The 16,447-nt window shown below is 34.4% G+C and overlaps 1 protein-coding gene across 2 annotated transcripts in view; it reads right to left on the bottom strand.

Annotated features, from left to right (window-relative positions):
* LOC129953652 (hemicentin-1) overlaps nucleotides 1–16,447 on the bottom strand; it is a 403,952-nt gene that overhangs the window by 187,650 nt on the left and 199,855 nt on the right. For both annotated transcript variants that reach the window (XM_056066975.1, XM_056066976.1), the window contains exon 3: nucleotides 14,047–15,495. In XM_056066975.1, the coding sequence (XP_055922950.1) occupies nucleotides 14,047–14,875 (829 nt within the window). In that variant the 5' untranslated portion in view covers nucleotides 14,876–15,495. The remainder of the gene's footprint in view (nucleotides 1–14,046; nucleotides 15,496–16,447) is intronic.

Genomic DNA, 16,447 nt, shown 5'->3' with positions numbered 1-16,447 from the left:
CGGTGAAGTCTATCAAATACATTTGTAAGTATGTTCACAAGGGTAGTGATGAAGCTATATTTGCTGTTCAAAATGTTAACGATAAAGACGAAAGAACACGTTATCAAATGTGTCGATACATAAGTAGCAACGAAGCTATTTGGCGCATTTTTACGTTCCCTTTACATGAAAGGGATCCTGTTGTTATACATTTGGCTGTGCATCTTGAAAACGGACATCGTGTTTACTTTACAGAAGAAACTGCACTACAACAGGCTTTGACGGCTCCAAAAACAACTCTTACTCAATTTTTTAACCTTTGTAGTCGACAAGATGCTGTTGGTCAATTCGCAAGGACGTTGGTGTACACTGATGTTTCTAAATTTTTTACATGGAATAAACAATCAAGGAATTGGGAACCGCGGAAACGAGGCACAGGCATTCCAGTACCAGGATTCAGGTCGATTATATAGAGTTCATCCTAAGCAACGCGAATGTTTTTTTTGTGTTTATTACTGGTTAACGTCCCTGGACCGACGGACGTCCTTCCAATATTTGCGAAAAGTCGATGGTCCTTCATACGACTCTTTCTTCGATGCGTGTCGTGAGTTACATTTATTGGAGGATGATAACCATTGGGATCTCACACTTGCAGATGCAGCACTTAGCTCATCTCCACAACAAATTCGTCAATTATTTTCAATAATATTGACAACGTGTTTTCCGTCTGAATTTTGCATCGGACTAGAATTACTAATCAAAATCTTAATATTGAATTCTCCGCCGAAATATACAACGAGTCATTAATAATGATTGAGGATATTTGTATTCTTATTTCAAACATGCCGCTCATCCATTTTGGAAAGCCAGCGCCGAATCGCCCAGCAGTAGACATCATCAACAGCGATGTTCAACGTGAACACCAGTTCGATAAGACTTCTTTGGCTACTTTTGTTGCGGAAAATGAACAATTGCTTACTGCTGAACAACGAAATGTATATGATCAAATTAACGTTTCAATCGCAGCACAACAAGGTGGATTCTTTTTTTAGAGGCTCCAGGTGGCACTGGTAAAACATTTCTTATCGCACTGATACTTGCACGGATTCGATCTCAAAATCATATTGCATTGGCCATTGCTTCATCAGGCATTGCAGCAACGTTACTTGATGGTGGACGGACTGCGCATTCAGCACTAAAATTACCTTTGAACGTTCATACAAATCCCGAAGCAATGTGTAACATAAAGAAGCATTCAGGCATAGCTGAAGTTTTGAGAAAATGTAAAATTATTATCTGGGATGAATTGAAGCTCTCGACAGGTCCCTGAAAGATATCAAAAATAATGCTCGGCTTTTCGGTGGTGCTCTACTGCTGCTGTCTGGTGATTTCAGACAAACATTACCAGTCATTCCACGCGCGACATATGCAGACGAAATAAACGCATGTTTGAAACAATCCTATATCTATGCCTTACTATTTATATGCGCGTTCGACTTCAAAATGATTCATTAGCGTCAGGATTCTCTGAACAATTGTTAGACATTGGCAACGGTAAAATTCAATTGTATGAAGCTACACAATATATTCGACTTCCATAGAATTTTTGCAACATGGTGGCTACCAAAGATGAGTTAATAACAAGTATCTTTCCAGATTTAAGACATAATTATACTAATCATGAATGGCTGCGAGAGCGAGCTATTTTAGCCGCAAAAAATTTAGATGTTGACGCCATCAATTTTAAAATACAACAGTCATTGCCTGGTGATGAAATTACATTTAAATCGATTGACACTGTTGTTGATCCTGACGAAGTTGTCAACTATCCTCTAGAGTTTCTAAATTCACTAGATTTACCTGGAATGCCACCACATAATTTGCGACTGAAAATTGGCTCACCTATAATTTTGCTTCGAAATTTAAATGCCCCAAAATTGTGAAATGGCACGTGATTAGTTGCAAAAAAATCATGGGCAACATTCTTGAAGCCACTATTTTGAGTGGAAAATTTCAAGGTGAAGTTGTACTCTTACCACAGATCCCAATGATTCCTTCAGATTCGCCTATACCATTCAAACGTTTACAATTTCCAATCCGCTTGGCATATGCTATGACTATAAATAAGTCACAATGCCAAACAATGACAATTTGTGGCTTAGATTTAGAAAACCATTACGATAAATTAAGTTTTTGTAAATAAAAACATATATTTTTTAAAGAAAATAGTTTAAGTGTAAGCTTTTTTACCTTTAATTAAAACAAGTTGAAGATTTTATTACACATACTCACACGCTATCGATTAGTCTAATTGTAATAAATTTACATGTAATGACGTTAGATATTGTCATAACATTTGAATAATAATTTTCATCAAAATGGTCCAGAATGTTTTAGCTTATTAAAAAAAGTCTAAAATTTTAAAATTAAAGACGTGTAGACAGGACAACGTCTATCGGGTCCGCTTGTAGTAAATTACAATTCTTTAAGTCTTACTATACTTCAGGGTAATAATTTACAAATATTTATATGGTGATTTTGTATTAGTATTTTTTTTTTCTGCTATTCCTTTCATTTTTGCCACAAATGTGAGTGAGATAAGTATACAAAGAGGTTCCAGCTCATACAACAAAAGGGTTATACAAAACACACTATTGCATTGCATTGTAGTGTATGCACACATATAAAATCTTAGGATTTACAGCTGTGGCTGGCTTTGCACTGGGCTTCTCAATTGAAATTCCTGAAATTCCATATCATTCGTTCGTAAGACAGCCGAGCGTGCGTTATTATATTGTGTTTGTGGTTAGTGGTGTACAAAAATATAAACAAGTTATACAGAAAAGAAATTAATTGTTCTTCATTTAATTAATTGTTTGATTTTCCCGAACGAACCAAAGTAAATATGATTGTTTAGAAAAAAGATTATGTTAAGAAAATTAGAACTACAAAGCGTTTGTGTATTATTAAAAAGCAAGGTTCCTAACGTATAAAACTAATCTCGCTAGACTTCGTTGAAACGGCCTACCTTTGGAAAAGTAAAAACATAGTGTCTGTTTTTTGTATAATTTTTTCAAATTGTTGTTTATATACGTTAGACATATCCCCCACACTCCACGCCATTTGCTACATTGGAGAACAAGTGGAAGACCACACAAAAGGAAAGTGCAGAAGAAATAGCCTTGGAAACAAAGGACATTTCAAGTTTAATACAAGAATGGCCAACTTATAAAATCTTAGAAGGACCATCGATTGGTAATGCCTACTAAAAATTAACAAAACTAGTATAACATATTTTAATTTTAAGTTTCTAAATTTGTATGTCTAGAAATAAGTTAAAAACAATAAAAAAAACAGAAATCTTTCAATGTGTCTTTTTTATATATTTTGGATTTTATAAACTATTGCTCTTTAGAATATATTCATTGCAATTTGCATTTGCAAGAACTTGTAATTCGGCCCATGAACTAAAAAAATATCCCTGAGAATACGAAAACTAATAAGTTCAAGTTGTAATTCACTAATGGAGACTGTTGATTTTGCAAAAAATTGTTCTTGAATCTGTACATGATTGCTTGAAAATGGAAAGTAAATTAATCTTTAAAACCTACAAGTTGCCACAAAAATAGTTTCAAAACACGTCTCAAAAGTTGCTATTTAAAGATAACTAAGTATCAAAACTGTGACTGTCATTTGCAAACTGCAAAATAACCTTTTTTAAATTCTAACTCAAAAGTTGCAATTTAAAAAAAATAAGTATCAAAACTTTAGTTGTCATAAGCAAACTAATCTATTTGGTCGCAAAACAATTTTAATATAAAAATATTGCTGAAATTTACAATAAAAACAAACATTAAATTGATAGAAATTAATATCAAATTGCAAATCGCTGTTTGCAATATTTCTTTTCCTACTACTCAAATGAAGTGAAATATAATTTTTGAGTATCAATATCTTCATTTTGGTAATTTTATGAAATTTCAAGCAAAAGGTCGGAATTTACTTATTTCGCAGCCAAGGTACAAAACTGGATTCATTTTTCGTGATTTGAAGCTTATTTTTCTTGATCTGATCTTAGAATTCTTTCCGTGCATAACATAATTGTATACGTTTCATCGCTTATAGGACTACCAACCCCTGGATTGTCCATTTGTCAAAAGTTGATGAATTTGTGCTGTGCGATTGGAATAATGCTGGATTTCCGGTTCATATTTTGTTCTAGGCCTAATCCTCAGTTAAAAGTAGTACTTTTAGCAATACAGTTTAAAGCAGTAAAACTCAAATTGTATTTTCATATATAAAAAATAAATAGTTAAAAATATCGGGAAATTTCTACGACAATTTAAAAAAAAATCTCCCAGAGGGTAGTCATGACCCCTACGACCAATTCCCAGTGCTGGTTCCGGCATTGTGTAATAAATTGAAAATGAAAAGTATGGAATTCACTGCCTAGTAACCTTAATTATGATTTCTAGGAATAGAAAGTTTTCAAAAACCATTTTATGTCTTTGTAAGTAATTCCCTGAAACTCTTGTTACAGTTTCCATATTTGATATAAATACGACTTTTCTAAATGATTCAAAGAATTAAAAAAAACATACTTTCATCGTCTTCGATTAAAGGTATTCTTGAAATAAAAATCAAAACCTTAATTCTCACAAACGCCACCAAGAATATGAGTACGGTCGAGTTCGATTTTATAAAAGTTTTTCTGATTGTTCATTTTACTGCAGTTGGTAGGAAAGCTTCGACTGACTATCACACGTCAATTTAGGTTAGATATCGGAAGTAAGAAACTTCTTATCTTTTCTTATCTTACCTTTTGGTGCATTCAGCTTCCCACCAACATCTCAATCATATCAAATGAATTCTTGTATTCGATATCCGGCACCTACATAAAAGGCGCTGAGAGGTACGAAGAGAAAGAAAATTTATCTGACAACCACCACTCTACTATTTCCATTTACCATCATTTAGGATAGCTTAATAGAACCATGTTTATATATTATGTAGGAAAGCTATGTACTGTATACTGTTCGTGTTCGAAAGTACCTATTCGATAGGTGTATGGTAAGTGTGATATCCTTGCTGTACAACTTGAGCTCCCTTTGGACAGTATTGCCACATTGGCTTGTTTCCAGTTTGTATTAAATAAATAGGGTGGCGCAACAGTCCTTTGAGAATTAGGGCCTAGTGACTTACACCTCTCAACCATTCATGTGTGCGAGTACTGTTGGCAGAGATGGAGGGGACCTACAGTATTAAGACGAATCCGAACGGCAAATTTGAAAAAGCACTTTTTCATGACAATAATTACTCTTGGAGAATTTGTCAATTCCTCGGAAGAGGCAATAACCGGGGAAAAACTTCAGATGACACAGGCAGGGATCAAAGCCAAGACCTTTTCAGTTTGTATTGAATTGATTATATTACGACTGGACTGCAATTTTGTTCAATGTGCATCTAAACCTGAAATAAAATTGTGATGTCAGTTACTAAAGTTCTCGCCACAAGAAACAGTTTGTTATTTTGGATTTTGTTTGTGTGTGATGAATTCATTTTTTTTTATTGGTATTTATATAGGTACAAAGAATTATAAAACAACAATTTATACTTGTTATTTAATAATTAAAATATTTAATAAATTGCATATACTCTAATAATTTTTATATAAAATTTGAAAATAAAATGGTTTTTAAACTATGCAAGAACCTTAGTATTTGCACTGTTTGGAAATTGTTAACTGGTAACACTGGCCCTGGATTGCCAACCCTATACTTACTTACAGCATCAAGTTTGTACGTTTATTCTACGTTCAGAACTAAGATAAAACCAAAGGATGACAGAAATCATCGGGCATGTTATGCAGGGAACGTTCCAGATGGTTGATTGGAGCTGGGGTTCTTAATTTGACATTTAGAAATAAATGTGAGATCTGTCGTGTGTGCTGTGTGCATCCGGACCCGGATTCCGGCAGGATGAGGACTAATATCCACAGATAAAAAAAAATGTAGTCAAAGAGGCTATACAAACATACAGAGTAGATATAATAATAAATATTTGTGTGTGATTTGCTGGACATAGTGGTAGACGGTAGAGGAGTCTTGTCAATTTGCACCCTTGGTTTTATGTATCGTGATAATGACAAGACTAACATAAATCGATAATGAAAAGGTAGATTTGTGGAGATCAAGAAGAATCTAGTGCTACTGAAAAGGAAACGTCAGCTATCAAAAGTGTTTATGTACCTTGTATCCTTTTCGGGTGACAGCTATCAAATACATTTTCATTATAATTCTGTCACCACTTACAGTAAATTCAGCATTTGATTTTCTTCTCCTATACATATTTGTTTATAGGGTAAAAAAAGAACGATGTCTATAGGTATAGTCATATAGTAAAAGGTGTTTATTTTATTTATATACATACATGCATAAATATTTGTGTGCTTGCAAAAAAATGTGTTTAGATATAAAGATAAAAACAAACATCTTTGTATGTAAATTTATGTTTGTCTTAATTTGTGTATTAAGGCACATACATTTCTACTCTTTTAGGTGAACCATGGATGAAGGTTTAAGAGATTTAAGGTAGGTATTAAAAATAAAATATTGGTTATGGATTATTTTCCCGGACAAATTTTTGAAATGAGTTTTAAATGTAAATCCAATAGCATTAAAGAAAAAAAAAATACTCGCTATTCCAAGGCATTATTGCACACAACAAGTGTTTTCTGCAAAATTTGTATTATATAACACAAAACTTCTATAATTTAGCCGGTTTAAAAGCAAGCAGATATGATTAATTAACTAAGCACATAATTTGTAGTACCCGTGGAGTGAAAGCTAGTGCATAGGACTGCCATGCCAGAGGCCTTGGGACCTTGGGTTCGATCCCTGCCAGTGTCATCTTTTTGGAGAAGTTCTCACAGAAATTTTTGAAATCTTTGTGCTTCGCTATTTTTGCACTTCCCGATAATCAAAAGTGCAGACGATATAATTTCTGGGCCATAAATAAAATATTTATGTATAGTTGGAGGCAAACGATACCATGGATATTTATTGATAAACTGTCTTGCTGTTTTGTATGCAAATTTGCTGTATTTTTCAACATCATTATCATATTAAATGGCAACAGAGATCATAATTGTATGCATTTTTTAGGAAGTTCTATGACTACTTAAGTTATTTCGGCTGAAAGTTCAGCTTTAGAAAAAATCGCCTAGCTGTGTTGGCGTCATTTTTGTAAACAAATTCGACCTTTTGGTTTGTCTGCGATTAAACCACAACGTTATCGAACCTTCTTTTGAATTCCAGCTTTATTTGCTGCCATGACTTTTTTGTCACCTTCATGCGCTTGTCATTTTTTAGAGGGTGATATCTATGTATGTTATATTTACAAGATTACAAGACATTGAAACATACGTATCTAACCGTGCAGAAAAGGAATTTCAAAAGAAAGGAGCTCTGTTTTTTAAGACGTCTATATCATATCATCGACATTGTTGAAGTCTACCGAAGTTGAGCCACATATGTGTTGAAGTGCTCGCAGTTATAACATTGGAAATCTAACCATCTATCATTGAACAAATTAACAGACCTATTACCGATAAACTTGGATGTTTGTTGAATATTTTGGATCTCTGCATCCATTCTAGCTTTTTCTGATTTTGAAACATCAGTTGTCTCTTTCTCCGACAAATTATTGTAGACTTTTCAATTTTCAGGGGTCTGCAATAATTTATCGAAGAGCAACGAAGGTTTTGCCACTTCCTACGTTAAACAGGTTATATAAAAACAGAAGAATCGTCGGCTTCTAGGTCGTGAAAAGCTATGTCCCGAGTTTCCATCGAAACCCCACTTTTATATTAAATAACATTTCCCAAGCTCTTCCTCTTTTAATGTGTCAAAAAAACATTCCAACATAAAAATAAATCGTTTTGATGTTAAATCAAGCAGTACTTGAAAACTCACTTCGGCGCATGTAGCTGTGATTTTCACTGGATTTCTTTTGGGATAACATGCTTTTTTTGTATTTTGCAAAATTGTGTAAGATTTAAACATGTCTGCGGCACTTATTCTTATTACGTTATATTGATGCCGTGATGGTTTCGCTGCATCTAATACCGCCAAAGTATTTTCTTTTGTCATACAAACTCTTTCGTTTTGAGGCTTGGATTAGTCCGGAAGCTCATAGACACATTTAGCTAACATAATTGAAGACACTAAGAGGCAAAAAATCTCTTAGGGTTGCGGGGTTTTCCTTTTTTCGATCGTCAGAAACTTCTGGAAGACGTCGTTTCTTAGCTGAGTCGTATGATCTAGTTTTCATTATATTTAAACAAAAACTTTTCACAAACAAAAATATTCCTCAAAACCTTAATGTGTTTTTTCAGAACTTTTTGTGATTTTGATCAATTATTCCTTTAAGAAACTGAATTGTCCCAAACCAACTCATTATAACAATACAATCTTTTCTGATCAAAAACAATTTGTTTGTAGAAAGTCCTAAAATAACAAAAAAGTGCCACTACATAAAAATTCAATTATGTATAACAAAATGTTCAGAAAAATGTCAGGTTTTTCTTCTAGAAGCACAAACTTGGACAAAGCTCAAATTTAAATGATATTTAGTAAACGGAAGACAACTTTAAATCAAGGGGGCTTTCATTAACTATCCGAGGCGTAAATTCAGTTTCCGTAGGGGAATGGAGTTCAGTTACGAGGAGTGCTAATCTCCGTAACCTATCCTGAAGAGTCAGGAAACTTCGCCCTTGCAATTTTTGCTAACTTATGTATATAGGGATACACAAATCATTGCCCGGGGGCCAACACGACAAGGTAAATCAAGAACTTCGACATGGCAAGAAAGTTGCTTTGCTAGCCTAAACCAAGTTTTAGGCAATCGCCAACTACCAGATCTGCCATGCCGCAGGCACATGGCGTAGGACAGTCTAGGCGGAATCAGCGTCACTAGGCAAGAGTTGGAGGGAGCTGAAACACATCTCCGGAAACCGTACACAATGGCGAGTAGGCGTAGCAGAGGCCCTATGCCCATTAAAGGGCTCCCAACAGACTTAACAGGTCTGAGGACCTAAGTAAGTAAATTATTCAGACTAGTAAAAATCAAGCTTTAATTAAGCTACGCTGTGATGAATAAGAGATACCTTGAAATGTGCGCACATCTTATCTAAATAAATCTTTAGGTCTAACTTCTCTTATTCACAACAATTCTTAAACGCATTTGTTTAAGGCCAATAAAATTATTACTATTTTTGTTAGTTGGTTAAAAAGTATTCCTTAAATCTTATCTTAAATATACGCTGAACGAAAATCAAGTGTAGACAGTAAAAATAAATGTACAACAAGATTAAACGTTAGTAGTTTCAATTCCGTTTGAATATGTTTCGAATAATAAATAAAAATTCCTATTTACCATCTACATTAAAATTTAAAATCAATGAAAAGTTAAAATTCTCTTATAAATTAAAATGCCATTATGCGTTGGCGATATTAGTATATCGATGAGTTAATTGTTATTGTTTTATGTTTTGTTTCATGACAACCAACAACATGAAACTTATGAAATTCGAAATAACTCGCATACTTATATATTTACATAGGTATAAATCCGAACAATTTTAAATGTATTTCGATGCATAAACATTCGTTAATTATCTTTTGCGTGGCCAGGTAGATTATTATCTTCAGAATTTTATTAAACAAGACCTATTTAAATGAATTACACTACACTATTTAATTACACTCTTTGACCTCTTTATATGATTATTTCCATAATAATCCCATTAACCTTCCATTATGTCAAAATGTTAAATACCAGACAATTAGTTTTTATACATTTTTTCCTCTTCCGTTGGCCAATATCCCAAAGGAATACAAATAAAAATGTCCGTTGGAAATGTCCAACATTGGAAATCATCATCAGCGAAATAAAACTTCATAGCGCCCGACGTTGACGTCCGTCGTCGGTCTACAAACATTCGTTTACCCATTACTAACGACACTAATTACAGAATGCAAAAATAATTGCATCACTATTTATACACAGAGGAAATCGTCATCATCATCGTTGCTGTCGTCATCATCGTCATTAACAAAGCGCGACGTTTTATTTACCCTCTTGGGGGTTGAAACACGTCTTGCACCCTTATCAAATACAAATTCGTTGGTAGCCCATTTACAATTCAAAGCGCACTCTCCTAGACCCGCACAAACAAACCCATAACAAAAAAATTAAAAAACAAAAACATGAAATAACGTTTTTAATTAAATTAGTTTGTATCCACTCTTGAGGCGAAGGAAGGCGTCAAGCACTAAAACTAGCACTGCTCGTTGGAATCATAACGTAACGAATTCAACTCTATACGAGCAGGTCAGGTCAGTCATCGCATTTGGCCGGCCGGCCCCCTGACCAACTCCCTTCGTCGTCGTTATGGGCTTGTGATTTGTGGTCTTTCAAAATGCCTCGTATATTATTTTCTATACTTCAGTTTTTGGCCATGCGATAATTGCTTCTTCCACAAAGTTGGTTTTGGACAGAAATATTCTCAATTGCGAGAAACATAATTTTGTGGTTTAATTTAAACATTTTACTAAGGAACTATTTAGTAATAGTTTATAATTATAAACAAAAGGGTAACGTAATGCAATCTTAAACGGAATTTCGAAACCAAACGAGCAGATAGCACTCTTTACGCTCTCCCTCATAACCAAACATCTTGCAGTTTCGGAAGGCAATTAATTTTTGTTTGTTAATGTAGCCGTAGTGTAAGAATCTTTTTGAGTATCGCATCTTATTGTATCAGTGCATCCTATTGTCAGTTGCAATTTTTATATTATAAAATTGTAAAGTAATATAACTAGACCTATTGGTCGCTAATCAAGAAAAAAAATCATATCAGCTTAATTATTGTAAGAATGTCAAAACCGTCTGAATTTGCTAATTCTTTATCATTTTAAGGAGAAAGCTTGATAAGGGAAACAAAAAATTCCATTCCACTTAAAAGCCTTCAATTTCTGGCACCTATAGTTTTCTGTGTTTACTTGACGTAACCAGTGTCAAAATTCAAAACCAAGTTAAAAACAATGAATAATATGTCAATTTGAACTCTAATATAAATAAGTCATATATGTATGTATATTGACGAAAATGGTGTTTCCTCTTCGTGCTGTTCATCGGAACAAAGTCTTGCTGATTTTGGGATTGAATCAAACATCTTACGAGTTTGTTGGCTTGAACATGGATTTGAAACAAAGAGTCGTATCCAGTTTCTCCTTTTTCCCACTTTGAGATTCATCTTAAAAACATAAAAGCCTGATTATTGCAGGAAATTGTTTTAATGTCAAAGATTTTTGGATCGATAAGAAGTCATGTTTGCCCCAGAAGCTACCCGATACAATTTCTTGTTTCTGGGGCAGAAGTTTTGAAACAACGATTTGTCTCTTTAGCGATAAGCACTCATTGGGAGTGATGCATCACCACAAAATGTAACTTTATTTACGTGTAGGCTCATTCAGCTTTCACGCCAAACCTAAGCACTCCATTGAATCCCCCAGAAGATGTCTGTGCTATTGGCCCAGTAACTTAAAATGATGGCAAAGAGATCGTGACCTTTTCAGTTGTTTCAAAACGGAAAGTCGTAATTGCAGATGATGAAGTAGTACCCATGGCATAACGGTAAATGCGCTGGCCTGTCATGCGAGGAATCTTGGGTTTGATCCCTGTCTGTGACACCGGGGTACTGCCTCATGCGAGAAATTAACAAATCCTTCAAAAGTAATTCTTGTCCTGAAAAGTGCTTTCTCAAATTAGCCGATCGGATTCGGTATATAAACTATCACCCCCCCATCATCCCTCCAATTACTCGCTATCAGGAATGTTTGGGAGTTGTAAGTCACTAGGCCCTGGTTCTCTACGGACTGTTGTGCCACCTAATTTATTTTATTTTAGACGATAAAACGGGAATTCGTAATGGCAGATGAAGTGGATTGCTATAGTTGTGTATAGTTTCAGCAATAAAAGTTGAGGAAACTGTTGACTTGTCGGGTTCTCTTCGATTTAGATGCATCTGTTGTTAAAGCTAGATTCATTTAATGTATGAATACTTCAACTATTTCTCCATCATTTTCAGAAATCTCAGCACAACATTGTGAACAACGTCATCATGATCACAGATGGTATCATCGCTGCTGTAAACATCACCTTCGCTTTCTACTGAATCGATAAACTCAGCCAATTGATCATCCGCTTCTCTAAATTAAAAAAACACCATAACTTCACGGTGACCGACAAGAACGTCTAAAGACGGTCATATAACGCTGCTTTATCATTTTAGTTTTATTATTAAACAAAAATAAAATAAAAGATCTACTTACAGTTACATTATGAGTTAGATTTTTTGATTCTAATTTATTTTTTCAAACAATTGAAAATTTAAAAAATAAAGGTTGTAAAAAAATCTAGCTTCAGCTTTTTTTTCTCTTTATTCAAGGCTTTATAAAAAGTGTAACAATGAACGGATTAAGTTAAAATATGCGCCATTTTGTTCGAAGCCCTTTTTCCATCTAGATGGCAACTTCATAAGACCCTCCTCGTAGAAGTCCCCCTCCTTATTTGCGAAGAAATCGGACAGCCACTTTTCACAAGCCTCTTTTGAGTTCAACTTAACATTACCAAGAGCTCTCGCCATGAACAGAAACAGGTAGCAATCACTTGGCGCTAAGTCCGGGGCTGTATGGTGGATGCGATAAAACGACCCATCCGAGCTCCCTTAGCTTCTAATGAGCCATTAACGAAGAGTGTGGTTTGGCGTGGTCTTGGTGGAACAACACAGGGTGTATTGTTGGCCAATTCAAGACACATCTGATCGATCGACTGCTTTAAGCGGTCCAGTTGTTCGCAGTAGATGGTAGAATTAAGCGTCTGGACATATGTTAGCACTTTTTCTCCGCTTCAAATTTGGGTGGCGTTTGTTCCGTTTCAGCAGCATATCACAAGCGTTGATTTGGTCCAGAACATTTTTTTACGTTTAAGCATGCATCAATCTTTGTTTGTATCTTTTTGTGACTAACTCCCATCTCTTGGCCGATGGCACGAGACGCCACTTTACACGTCTATAACTGTTGAACGCAATATCCAAACTAATAATATGTTTGTGTCTAGACTTTTCAAATGATGTATAGTATTGCCAAATACGAGCTCTGTAGTGCTTTGTACATAGCCGCGAATTTCAAAAGACAAAAAGGCGGAAGGGAGATATTTTCCAACCATGATGATAATTCAATGAATGGTCGCACTAAGTATGGTAGCACTCAAACACTTGGTCGAAACGAAATGACTAAGGTATAAAATTTTACACAAAAGTAAAGAAAAACACATTTTTAGTTTGACACTTGAGGCAATAATCTGAATCAATCTTAAGACGGTCATACCCGTGATAAATGTGATTTTCACAAACAAATGAAGAGATTTTGTTGAAGATTTAAGTAGTGCTTATTATTAACACACGTTTTTATAAAACTAATCCCTCAAATTTACAATGGGTTCCTTGACCTTGGAAGTTATGTGTAATTAAAATTGACTTTCACTTTCTAAAAGTTTACTTATGGTTTCATGCTACCAACTTCTCTGGTAAACTGCTTTCAAATTGTTCTTGCTTAAAATAAAATTCAATTACAAAACCATCATCGTTCCCTAATAATGTTAAAAAACATAAATAAATTAAATTTATTGTGAGGTACAAAAGATTAAATGTTAGCATATCCTTATACAACTTGTAATTTATTTTTACTTAAATTGCAGTAAAAGCAAGGCATCTTCCTCAGGCAATTTACCACAAAAATAAATATTAAATTCAAAAAAAAAACATTAAACTTTACATCAATTCACAAACAATGGATATTGAAAAATTTAAATTGCGCAAAACATACTTGAAACTAGAATACAAAACTAAAACTCTGAAAATACAAAATAATAATTCTATTTGGAATATGTAGGTAAAAAGTTGGCAATATATGAAGTTTTCTAGAATTTTTGTGTTCTACTTACCGATTTGAAAATTTCCGACCATTAGGAAAATTGTACTGAATATTGCAGTAACTAAGAAGCAATCAAGTGATGGTTGGGAAACTTTTCTTTTCGGCTTCCTCCTTGAACTAAAGGACGACAAGACTTGCAAAGAACTTTCGGCTATATTGGGAGCTACAAGCGATGATGATGATGATGATGATGATGACGAAGATGAAGATGAAGACGAAGACGATGATGCTTCTCTAACTTCAGCTCCTTGGCCTGGCCTTGTTGATAGTGTTGTAGTTATTGGTGTTGTTGTAAAAGCTTTATTTGTTGTAGCTAGAAATGCTGACGCTGTTTTGGTGGTTCCGTTTGGACTCAGCATTATCGTTTGGGCAGCCTTTTTTGCTGAAGTTGGCTGTATGCACAAATATCCTAGTTTCTGTTCTTGCTGCTGTTGTTCCATATCCCGTGATAGTGGAGAGTTTTTCTTTGACTTTACTAACGAGGAAGATGGTAGAAGAAGGGTAGTTGCAGTTGCAGTGGCAGTTGTAGTGACTGTGGAGGTGGCTTTGCGTTGCTCGGGTGCTGCCTTAGAACTTGATGTAGTGATTTGGACTGAAAGTTCTTTGAGTGGCTGCAAAGTTTTCTGAGAAGCAATACTTGAAGAAGACGGTTTTGCAATGCAGTTTGGTTTACCAAAATTTATATTGCTTGTCTGTTCACTTGAGGGATCTATCGTGGGGAAAACGATGGCAGTCCGTTGTTGTTCCTGCTGCTCCTTGTCCAGATTCTGTTCCTGATGATGATGAATTCTTCTTTTAAGTTTTTTACTATTGATAATATCATTTGGCCTCTTCGTCATTTTGCTCGAAACACTCTGGGGATTTAGTTTCAATGCGAGAAAAGAAAAGGACAACAACTCTGTTTCGTATCAATACGTTTAATTTGAGACCAGAATTTGATAGAAAGTTCGGCCAACTTTCACAAAGAAATTAAAGATAAATGTGTGTTCGGAGAATGTTGGATAAATATGGGAATGTGAGTTTTTATATTGAAATATTATTATGGCTGTTGATAGGCAAAGTTTTTGTTCATTGCCGAGCCATTCGATCAGGATTGATATGGACGGATGAAGTTATATATCTATGTATGGTGCACTAAAGTTTGTATGCACTCTGAGTTAAAGTTGGATCTTATCCGTATTCCGTATTGAGTACCTATAGCAGGCCGTTTGCACGACTTTCTTTTGCTAAGGGAATTAACCAGAGTGGTTTTGCAAAAAGGAGAAGTTTTTCCTGTCCGGTTAGTTTTTTTTCTCTCTCAATGTAGTTTTTTTTTAATTGATTGGCTATTTGCCTTTACCGCAAGTTGATTTAAAACTTTTTTCACAACTATAGGTTTCTAGCTTAACAATGCTATATAATACGTGTAACTGGAGCTGCAGTGCATTTTTACAGATGAAAGCTTCTAATCATTTAATTTCTGGAAATAAAAAGAAAAATTCAAATGAAATAAGTTTTTTCTGAATGCGTAAAAAATATTAAAAGGTACACTCTTATTTTCCTGCAGTTTAACATAAATATAAAAGCTTTTCCTTCTAAATATGTTCGATATTCAATTTGAATTTATACGCACAATTATTTACGAGTAGGTATAGACGGTTGCATGTAAAAGACTTTACATATCAATTAGGGGAATTCTGAATATAGATAAAGGTTAAATTATGTCTTTAAATGTGAGACGCAAAAACAAGGCTTAAATATGCCCGAAGGATTGCGCATCGGTATAGTATGCTTGATAAGCTGATATCAGTATTTCAAAAGTTATACAAAATTACATTACAATATAAAAAAGGCTTTCTTTAAAAACCATATTTTAGCTTCAATGTGGTATATGTGCTCGTCGTTTTCGTTACGGGACATATTGCTACTAAAATAGTGCAAAGTTTTTTTTATTTTTATTTACCATTTCTATAGAAGTGTGTTTTATTACTGTAGGTCGAAAATCATCGATGAGTTTTGAAAATTGATAGTATTTTAGATTTTATTGGGTTGATTATAAAGAAATTTATTTGCAAGAGACCATGCGGCAATGGCTGCTAAATCTTTATTAATTTTACTTTCGGCATCAACAACTTGTTTTTTGTCGGAACTTGTGATTAGTCGTCATCAGCATAAATATGATATTAGCAATAGGATATAATCATGGGTAGATGGTAGACAGTAGTAAAGGGCCTATTAATAAACCCATTTCTTAAGAATTAATAATGAAGACAAATTACAATTGCAAGAGACGGCTTGTCAACGGTTTCACATTTAAGATAAAGTATGCTTAGTGTATTGAATTGGGCACGTTCAAGAAGTTTAGATATTTAGTACACTTGCAACGGGCCAAAATCGCTTTTAAAACTTTAAATTGATTTTCAATTTCCGTT

This window comes from Eupeodes corollae, chromosome 1, assembly GCF_945859685.1.
Source record: "Eupeodes corollae chromosome 1, idEupCoro1.1, whole genome shotgun sequence".
NCBI classification, from domain to species: Eukaryota; Metazoa; Arthropoda; class Insecta; order Diptera; family Syrphidae; genus Eupeodes; species Eupeodes corollae.
The sequence above is the reverse complement of the archived record's forward strand: the minus strand, read 5'-3'. Positions and strand labels throughout refer to the sequence as shown.